At 40.6% G+C, this 10945-nt stretch overlaps 1 protein-coding gene across 6 annotated transcripts in view; it reads left to right on the top strand.

The window, feature by feature from the left end:
• Nucleotides 1-10945, top strand: part of plch2a (phospholipase C, eta 2a) — a 120974-nt gene that overhangs the window by 69791 nt on the left and 40238 nt on the right. For 2 of the 6 annotated variants that reach the window (XM_014020327.1, XM_014020332.1), the window contains exon 1: nt 5452-6027. The exons of 2 other annotated variants lie outside the window; for them this stretch is intronic. In XM_014020327.1, the coding sequence (XP_013875781.1) occupies nt 5781-6027 (247 nt within the window). In that variant the 5' untranslated portion in view covers nt 5452-5780. Of the gene's footprint in view, nt 1-1108; nt 1407-5451; nt 6028-10945 lie in introns of those variants that run through there. 2 more of the 6 variants (XM_014020329.1, XM_014020328.1) reach the window with 2 other exon arrangements.

The raw sequence follows: 10945 nt of genomic DNA, 5'->3' as shown, positions 1-10945 counted from the left end.
ATATATTAGTTATTAAATGTGTCAGGAGTTGGACCAATGAAGGATTTAAAGGATTTATTTAGTCGTTCCTTTTCTTTTAAAGCAAACTGTTTTTCTGCATCCTTTCTAACAGCTCCGTGTTTTAAATTGTGTCAGTTCTGCTGGCTTCACTTGATTTCCTCCACTGCTGGACTGTTGGAGTGTTACAAATATGATTTTATAAAATCATTCTGCAGTGTTTGCTATTTTTACAGCTCTTTTTTAATTTGTTTCATCGATTATCCAGCCAAACATGACTTTTTTTTCTGACGTTAGGGTTTGTATAGTCCATTTCTAATAGTTTGCTAATAATAACAACAGCAATAATAAAAACAAGTTTGGAGGAAGAGTTGTTTCGACAGCAGGAAAATAATAATAGGGAATGGAAGGAAACAAAGAAAGGAAGACGGGTAAAGAAGGTAAGGAAGAAAAAAGGGGAGGAAGGGATAAGAAATTAGGAAAGGAGAGAAGGCAAGAAGTACAGAATGAACGAATGAAAGGAAATAGTTGAAGGAAAGAGTTTAGAAGATGGAAAGAATTAGGAAAGAACAATGTAATTATTATAACAAAGAAGAACAAAAATGAAAAACAGAAAAAAACACAGAAAGGAGAAAAAGACAAAAGAAGAATGGAGGAAAGTAAAGAGGAAAAGACTAAATGTTTCATTTCCACATTTTAAACTCTTTGTCAGTTCTTTATGTTATCAGCAAACCCTGGTTCAATTTTATAAATGTCAAACTGAAAAACAWCATTTCCCACGAGGCTTTGCTCCGGAAGGGATGTTCAGGTGTCGCACAGAGTGTAGTTTAACACTRTGAAAACAAAACTTTATGACAAAACCCCAAACACATTTAGTAACATGTTGACATTTTCTTTTATCAGTTTTCCTCAACAGATGGTGAACCATGATCAAACACCATTAGTGCGATTTTATTGAATTTAGAATAATCACTTCAGTTTTGTCGATCACGTTTCCGCGACTTTCTAACGTGTCCCTGAATGCGGCACAGGTGGTGCACGTGCGTGTGTGACCTTTTAACGAGGTATCCTTCCGCACCAGTTAGTGTCGCTCCATCCGCGATTTTCAGGGTTTCAGTTTCAACTTCGAGGCAGGTTTTTATTCTTATTTGTTAATTTTAATTTAATCTTTATTTTCGGCGTCTTTAATGAGCCGTTTACGATGACGGAACTCACGGGTTTCCACAGCGGCTCGGCTCATCTCTGGTTCCAGCCAGAAGGAAAGTTCTCGTCGAAAGCTCACCTCCGACATTACGCCACCTGGTCCAGAGTTTGGGTTTGCGAGAAAACCAACGCGTTGCTTCAGAACCGCGGGTTGAGCCGTTATTATCGTGGTCGGAACAGTAGGAAAGCCCAGCCCAAAGGCCAAGGTGAGTTCTGGTTCTTCCTTTTCGCTGTTAGCTGTTAGCCGCGTCATGCTAGCTAAACGCACCAAACTCCATTATAAAATCGTCTGATTTTACTCAATTTAAAAAAGCGTGTCTCTGTTTGTCCTCGGTGTTGGGTGTAATGAATGTTGGGTGTAATGAATGTTGGGTGTAATGAGCTGTTGGGTGTAATGAATGTTGATTTGAAGGATCCGGAGTGAGTAAAACACGGAGGGAGTAATGAATGTGTGAGGGCGGAGGCGGGATGCTGCTGACTCCGGATTACTCCTCATTATTACCGGCCAGGCTCTCAGTCTAATTATAGATAACTGTGGGAAGGTAAAACAGGACTTTACTGCTTTATTTATTTAACATCTCACAGGGGCAGCATCTTAAATGAGCACTAGACTGGTCTCTCTCCGGTGTTTTTATTATTAGGTTTAATTTTTAGACATTTTGTTTATATTTATTGGGATAAAGTTTCTTAATGAGATTTGGTTTTGGGGTTTTTTTTAATATGAAGGAACATGTTTCACAATATTTTCTTGCTTTTGTCAACTGACTACTTTAACGTTTCAGCTGTTTTATGCATTTTAAAATGTTCAGCTTCAGATCTTTTCATTTCCTTTTTAAAATAATTTTCTGTGAAATCTGCCCCAGTTACTGAATCTTTACTCTTCTTGTGCTACATTTAGCTTTTAGCCTTTTCAGCAAGCATTTAGCTTTTCCCTTTGGGGAAATTAGCTTATATTGATTTCTACTTTAGGATGTGTCTGGCCTTTTTGCTACCATTTTGGGGTCTTTTTAGCTTGTTTTTTGGTGGTCTTTTACCTAGYCTTTTGGTTAGGGCACAAAACTGCAAATATGAGTGTGTGCATTATTCATTTAGCAAAGAATTGATTGAAGTGCAATATGTTGACCAGTGTATTTGAAGAGTTTAATTGAAGTTGRATTTTTCATGCTAATGCAGTATTTAACCATGAGGACGAAGTCTCACGAGACAAATAACTTTACCAAAAATGCTGAAGTTCACAGAGCAGGAAGTACAGGTTGATATCAGAGGAAAGACAAAGAATACACACACATCACACTGGATATTGAACAAATGTTTGGCGCGATATTTTTTTTATTTTATTTTAGCTAGGCTTTTGGATATGTTTGATCTTGTCTTGGGTCTTTTTTAGCTAGGCTTTCTGGTGGTCTTGGCTAGGCTTTTGGATCATTTTTAGCTTGTCGTTGTTTTTTTTAGCTTACCTTGATGATCTTTTAGTTACGGTTTTATTAAAAATTTTCTTTAGGTAGCCTTTTGCTGCTTTTGTCACTCATGTTTGCTCTGGTTCTTTTAATTTAACAGCTCAGTTTAGGTTTTCTTAGTATTTTCTCATTTTACGGCTCGAGCAGGGAAGGTGTTTTGTCTCCTTTGTTTACTTTTGTGACACCGACTGATTCTGATTACAAAAACATTTTAGCTTTAATTGTTTGTTTTAATTATTTATTTTCTTGATTGACACAAATGAACTCATCGTTTCTGTTTGTAGTTTGAGATAAAATGATTCGTTGAGCTGTTTATTGGATTAAAAAAAGGAGAACATGTAGTTTGTCTTCAGGTGGGGGCGGAGCTACAGAATCAGTGTTTTTTCTGGCTCCAGCAGGCATGAAGGTGTTTCTGTGTTCTGGTTTCATTTTCCAGAGATGATTTGGTTTCTGCAGAGCAGAAAATTCACTGATGGTGATCGAGCACGTCCCCCTGCTTCTGATTCCTGCTGCTCCTGTTTCAGCAGCAGTTCTCATGTCTGATCCAGCTGCACAACATCAGCATTATTTAAGTTATTTATTATAAATCTGCATCTGTTGTGCTGCTGTCTAAWTTTTTTACTTTGTAGATGATTTTTTTTGGTTGTATTTTCTTTCATCTGAGTGCAGCTCAGCAGGTCAGCAGCTGTCAGCCTGTTGGAGACTCTGTTCCATATTCAGTGTTTATGCTCGAAAGGCCGGTTGGAGGTCCAGGCGAACGGGTCGGACTCTGATCGACAGTCTCGGACTGTTCGAGTCACGTGTCGGAAACTGGAAACTGATTCAAGAAACTCCCAGCAGCTTTTTGTAAATGGCCGTTTGCAGAAAGGGATTAAAAGGATGACGTGAGGTTCTGTTGATCAGAAACCTGCTGATCTTTAGCTGCGTTTGGATCACTTGGAACCTGGGGCCTGTAGGTCCTAATGCTGCGTTCACACCAAACACAATTTCAGCATCAGGTTTACAAACAAAGTCTATGGTGGACGCGCTTCAATCAGCGTCAGGAAGTGCTGCGGCGCCTCAAGCGCGTAGAGCAGCGCGATTTGAACGATTTGAACGATCTGAGCGTTCGACGCGCTTTATGTGCAAATCGCTGAAGTTAGAAAATCTGAACTTTTGCAGCTCGACGTGTCGCGTCAACCAATCAGAGAGACTCCACTGTGTGACGTAGTGACATATTTCCTGACGGGACAGTTAGGGTTGGGCAATATTGTCAAAAAAATTAATCACGAATAATTGTGGTATTTAGCCGATAACGATTAATTTGATGATTAATCCCCTGGAGTCCCTGCACACCCTTGTGTCCTAGTCACATGACTAATTAAGTGGGAAATGTTTGCTCTTCATAAAAATCTGTTCCAAATTGTCAAAATTACAGACTTCGGGCTATACATCAAATTTTAAATTGTGTTGATAGATAAATAAATTACAGAAATTTTTTTTTTTAAATTTTCGTCGTATTTGAAGCAGCGAGGAGCTTTGAGCAGACCAACAAGGGAAATATCCAGTCAATCTGCCTGCTGGCATTAATCGTATTAATTGTCAAATGCCAAAAAATAATCAATTAATGTTTTTCTGACGATTAATTGCAGACGATACAATTATGCCCAACCCTAGGGACAGTTTACTGAATGATGTCCACTAACCTGAAACAGATGGAGAGGAGCTCTTTAGCTGAAATCGAGTGCCTGCAGTCGGTGTCCTGACAGGAGATATCCTCACCAATGCGTGGCAGCGACTCATCAGACTGGACTTGGGACAAAAATAGTCCTGAAAGCGAGCTGTGAGCCTCTACTCTGAATTATCTGGTGAATTAATTATGAATTAATTATCTGATGAACGTGACATGCTCTTGCTCTCTGTAAATAAAGCAAAGCCACTTCCTSGTCCGACATTAAACAGAGCCCGACAGAGGAGGGAGGAGCGGGGAGGCTCTTGCCGTCTTCAAGAGCTGACCTGCGTCTGACCTCAAAGTGCACAAGTGTCCAACTTGAGCGTTGGCTGTGATTTTGAAGTTGAAATCGCGTTCGGTGCAAACGCAGCATTAGAGCTGAGTCATCGTGTTGTAGTACTTGAGATTCTGGCGTTTCTGTAGATACCAAACATGTCTTTGTTTAAAAGGTTTTATAATATTAAAGTAGAAAACRGGGGGTTTGGGCTTAAGAGATGAATGAACCAATTGGCAGGCCGAACTTTGGTCACCCGTGGGCCGGATGTGGCCCATGGGCCACCAGTTGAAAAGTTCTGGTTTAGGTGGTCTTGACTACCACACTACTGAGTCAAACCTGTGTAAAAAGCCCATAAAAGTCCAGACCAGCAGGATGTTTCATTTGAGGGTTTTTCAGCTGCTGAACTCTGGATGAGTTAATTGTGGGTCAGTTTTTAACTAAAAACATAAAAATGAGCAACAACGATAAATTATCTTTAAAATGCTTTTTCTTGTAGTTGATTGTAATTATTCCTGCCTGAGGATAAAACAAGTTGTCCTTCAGCGTGGCTCAGGACAGACGGCGTTCAGACCAAACTAATCGGGGACGAATGAAGCCTCCAGGTGAAACGTCAGGTGTGTCGGTCGCGTCTCATCCCGCCGTCCTCCCTTTCTGATGTTCTGTGGGTCGGTGCGTTTCACTCAAACACATAATCTCCTGACCGGGATTACAGCTTCCTGGGGGGGATTTAGGATTTCTGCCAGGCCAACACATGTTGCACCGTTACCTTTGTGTGTCTCCTCCACGAGACGCTCGAGGACCTCGGACCTCCTGATGASTCGGAGCAGAGGGACGAGCCGGGGACATGAAGACAAATTGCTGTTTTGAAAACCCGCCGCTGCATCTTCTGGGTTTGAATTGATGTTGTCAGATAATGAGTTCTGCAGGAGCCGAAGCGTTGAAAGATTATTGACCKACTGTTGATCCAGAGTCTGAGAGGATTTGGTTTTCTGCTCTGGGCTTTGTTTTCTCTTTGAATCCAAGGCAGAAGCTACAGATTTTAATTTGTTTAAAAAAACAACTCTCATAATAACAGGCTTGTCCTTGAGGAAGCTGAAAGTTTTTGGCAGAAACAAAAAAAAAAACTTTTAATAAGATGAGCATGTCTAAGAGAAGTAGCCTGGGTCCGTTTGGCCCGGTGTGGTGTTCTGCTGCAGCCGCAGCCACCGGAGACAAACCAGGACCGCCGGCTAAAGGCGCCTTCTCCCTGCCTGAGGACAAGCACAGGGACGGGGTCCGGTCCGAGAACCGGGATCAGGGTTCTCTGGGCCGCGTGGTGGAGGAGTTCTTCTGGATCGGCAGCTGCATCATGGCGTTCTCCAAGTGGCGTCTCGGCTACATGGGTAAGGTCAGAGGGGGGTCTTAAACGCTTCGTCAGTCCAGTCTGTTGGACCGCTCCGAGGTTTTAGACACCGTGTCTCTGGTTTATGAAGGAACTTGTTTTTTTATATTTTTACATTTATCTTTTCTGCACTTCTCTGAAAAACGTTATTATTGTCAGAGAAGTTTCACAACAAAATGAAAGTTTTAGCTTTTTCGACCTCAAGCAACCCGTCAAAATAAAAGCCCTAACACAGAACCGTTTAGTGCAACGATTGACTTAAAATGTTTCAATTATTGTCTCAGAAATTTAACAACAAAATGAAAGTTTTAGCTTTTTTGACCTGAAGCAACCCATCAAAATAAAAGCCCTAACACATGACTGTTTAGTGTAGGGAAACTCAATCTTTTTGGGTTTGGGGACACCTTACAAGTTAAACAATCCCAGGGACCCCCTCGTAAACCCCAGGCTGTTTTTAAAACATAATGTACTCTCATTTCAACCCCTAAATGCCATGGGAACATCTGTTTTAAATTTAGTTTATTATGTTTGTTTTATTAGTTCGTTGTTCCCCATGCATTTTTAGAAAAACAAACCAAATTAACAATTTTGTGAACATTTTTGAGGACCCCCAGTATGCCTCTTGTGGACCCCAGTCTGAGAACCTCTGGTTTTGTGCAACGATTGACTTAAAACATTGAAATAATTGTCAGAAGTTTCACAACAAAAGGAAAGTTTTGGCTTTTTTAACACAAAGCAACCCATCAAAATAAAAGCCCTAACACACAACKGTTTAGCACAACGATTGACTTAAAATGTTTCAGTTATTGTCTCAGAAGTTTCACAACAAAATTAAAGTTTTAGCTTTTTTGACCTGAAGCAACCCGTCAAAATAAAAGCCCTAACACACAACCGTTTAGCACAACGATTGACTTAGTGTTTCAGTTATTGTCTCAGAAATTGAGCAACAAAATGAAAGTTTTAGCTTTTTTGACCTGAAGCAACCCGTCAAAATAAAAGCCCTAACACATGACTGTTTAGTGCAACGAGTGACTTAAAACGTTGAAATAAATGTCCCAGATGTTTCACAATAAAATTGGTTTTAGGTTTTTTTGACCTGAAGCAACCCGTCAAAATAAAAGCCCTAACACACAACTGTTTAATGCAACGATCCTGTGTGGCAGGACCTGCTGCAACGATGCTCAAACAATATGTGCAGCTCTAATGTTCAAGATGGCRGCCACAGCAAAGTGGCGTTGACTTTAACGCGGTCAGTTTTACAGACGCTGAGCTCAGATTTGTCGTGGTAGTAGCTGAGAGTCGTTCACAACTCTGAGAATGAACGGATTATTTCATTTTTTTCTGTCTGCTTTGAATGGAATCAAACTGGAAGCTGCCTCTTTGTTTTTACGTTAATTCGTAAACGTCTATAAAAATATTCTCAAATGAGCCGTTCTGGAGCTCTACTTCCATGTTCTGGTTTGTGAGTCTCTTGTTGCACCAGCAGCAGTGAAACCTTGTTTTATTAATAGAAACCTTCAGTGTAAGCATATTGTTGTCTGCTTGTATAAAATGAGGAAGGTTTTGCCCGACAGCCGTGTCAGTCTTCATTACGTTGGGCCTTAAATTGGCCATCTGTCCCGTGGAGTCAGCTGCCTTCGCGGGCTGCTTGTGAATGCAACATATGGCCCCGAGGCAATTCCCCCCCCGGGGGCTTAACCCGCTGCCCCGACAGGACAGGAGAGCAGCTAATTCCACCTCCTTGGRGTGCGACGTGTCGGTCCCAGCAGGTCAGCGAGCGCACGTCAGCGAGCCGTTATCCTGCGGGCCTCAGCTGTGTTTTTCCTGCAGTTTAACCTACTTAACAAATCTGTGCTCRGCAGAGAAACACCTCCTCTGTCACCTGCGCTCAGGATTTTAATCAACTTTATTCAGCTCCWCGAACGAGTCGGGCGTTCAAAGATGAAAATCACGAAGTTCCTAACAGCTAAACCAAACATTATAACCGCTCCTTTTTTAATTTTTATATTATTTTTGTTTTAAAACCAAAGGATTTCTCGACAGGAAGTAAAAAAAAAAAAAAGCTGAAACGACACCGAGCAGCTCTTTGTGTCCTCGTTAAGTCGAGCTCTCGGCCCGAGTCGTTTTCATTCAGTCGTACGTCCGGCGCCTCCCCGCATCCATACGCTCCTGAAACCTGACGTGGTAACCATGGCAACAAGCCCGGACCCCCGCCGGTGGAGAGCTTTCTGCGGCGCTGATGCTCCGCTTTGCTCTCCTCCACCTCTACAAGCTGCTGTTGCACGTGCTGCTCGCTCCTGTTTTATCAGCGTGGTTTTAGGGTTTTATTTTTTACATCAAATTTCTATTTTTATCTTTTATTTTGTCCGTTAATCGTTGGACAAATGAGGTTTATCATCAGTTTTCTATAAAAACTGCTGCAGCTGTTCTCATCATGGCGCTCAGTCGTCTCTCTGAGCTGATCGCACGCCGCCGCCACGACCTCGCTAACTCTGTGTTTTCAACATCCCTACACCTGTTGTCACAGGTGTGACTCGTCTCACCTGGTTGAGATTCACCAGGAAGTCTGGGGCAACCTTCCTGGTGTTCTCAATGTCTTCATGTTAAAACGTTTTGAGTAAAAGTTTTTAATAACTTTTAACAGTCAGAGTTAAAGCTGGGTATGATCGACAATTCTCTAAATCGATTCATAAGGTTCTGAATCAATCAATCATGATTCGATTCGAACTGCTCTTAAATAATGAAAATGCTTCAAATGTGTTGCAAAATACAAATTCACTTTATTTTTTCTCCATCATAAACAGGTTTTAAGGACAAACTTGTAAACTAAACAGTTTAATCTTGAAACAAAATGTCAAGTTTAAAAGGTTTCAAATTAAAAAGGAATTGTGACTGTTGTTGGATACATTAACTTTTAAAGAAATTAAGATTTTTGATGAAGTGATAGAATAAGGTTGCAGGAGAAGGGGATGGGGGATATAAGTTTACCCTAACCCTAACTCCTTTGAACGTATGGAAGTTGTATATTTAATAATTCTGTTACCATCTGTTATGTTCAATAAAACTTATTAAAAAAAAGAAAAGAATGGGCCTCATGCAAAAACATGTTCGTATTCTTCTCCTAAATTTCTCTTACTTTTGTTCGTACAAAGGGTTCGTACGAACATGTCCCGTCAGATTCAACAAACTCTTCTATCTTCAGGAAAAGTGCGTAAATGAGCTGCGTAAATTCACCTGTTCTATCCAGCTGTGCTCGTGCACGTGAGAGGAGATTAGCATAATTACCACCCCAAAAACACCATATAAGGCTGTGTTTCCTGCCTCAGATACAAGGAAGTGTCCATTAATGAAAATGACAGCGAAAACTAAAATGAAAAACTTTATGAGTTCAGAGATTGAAGTCCGTCTGTCAGAGATCCAGAAAAGAAAATCTGTCATTTTTAGCAACTCAGCTGTGGGATAAAAAGAGCTGCTAAAAGTATAAACAACTGTGTTAAATCATTTTCATTTATTCAGAAGACACACCGTTGCGCTTGCGCTCTGCGGTCGCAGGTGGTCTCAGTTGCAGCTCTGAAATAAGCATTTTAAAATGTTTTCAAAATAAGTCTGGCACTTTGGAGAAAACCCAGGACGCACTGGAGGGATTATGTACCCCCTCTGGCCTGGGAACGTCTCGGACTCCCCCAGGACGAGCTGGAAGGTGTCGCTGTGGAGAGCGGGGTCTCCTGCTGCCCCCACGACCCGATTCCGGATAAGCGGCAGAAAACGGACGGACGGACAATTTATATTGTTAGTCTAAATTATTACATTTAAAATTATAACTCTAATTCAAGCAGAATAGCCTATTGTCAACATAATTATGGAGTGTGATTTATTTTCAACTCAAAATATCTTCAAACTAACGAAATATAAAGTTATTCCATCACTGAATTTCATCAAGATGTTTCTTAAAGTTTTTTAAAATAATAATATTGGTAACAAACTAAAGAATTTTGTTAGAATGTAGTCTTTCACACATTTCTACTTGCAGTCAGATGTTTACAGTTTTGGCTCAAAGCCTGTTTTGTTTTCCTCTACAGAGTAAATCTTTACAAACTAAAGTCTCGACAGTCTGTTATCTTTAAGTTCTGCAGAGAGTCTGCTGTAATGTTGCTGATTCATCAGTGTATTTTGTTTTGCTGCAGACAACTTGTTGTCAGAAGCTAACGTTAGCGCCGAACATTAACCGGATGTAAACACATGGCAAGCCAGGAGAGAGACACAACAGAAACACACCTCGGCTTCATCACACACAACAAGCAAAGATCGATTAAATTGATGGGTTTTTTTAATTTAAATTTTTTACCCAACCCTGTCAGAGTCGTTGGCAGCGTCTCAAACTCTTTACCGAGCTCTAAAGCTGTAGTTTGAAAAACAGCTGAGGCGCGTGTCCAGGTCTAAAAACGCCTAGATTAGGATGTTAGAAAAACTTGAAATCTCATTTTATAATGCAGGGCAGCGTGTGCTGCGACATATCATGTAGAAAAAAAATCTGTAAATTTCAACAGATTTAAATAACTAAAGTTCTGCTGCCATCTTACTCACGATGAACCTGCACCCTTATCTTTATTTTGTTCATGTTACAATCATGTTTTTGTCTGTGTTTGAGAATTATTCATATTTTTGATTGTGCTGAGATTGATATTAGGGCTGTGTATTGGCAAGAATTTGGCGATACGATACATATCATAACAGAGGGGTCACGATACGATATATCCCGATATATTGCGGGGTTTTTTTTGTCCAAAAATTCTATTAAATAAAAACCTCTTAAAAAAAAAAAAAAAAAGCTAATGTTTACTTACAATGCTAATGCTACCCTTACTCTCTGGCGCTCAAGAGGTAGAGGAGCCAAATGTCTGGCTCACTGCTGCCAACTA

This window comes from Austrofundulus limnaeus, unplaced genomic scaffold (assembly GCF_001266775.1).
Source record: "Austrofundulus limnaeus strain Quisiro unplaced genomic scaffold, Austrofundulus_limnaeus-1.0 Scaffold248, whole genome shotgun sequence".
In the NCBI taxonomy this organism is placed as follows: Eukaryota; Metazoa; Chordata; class Actinopteri; order Cyprinodontiformes; family Rivulidae; genus Austrofundulus; species Austrofundulus limnaeus.
This window is presented reverse-complemented; position numbering and strand designations above follow the sequence as displayed.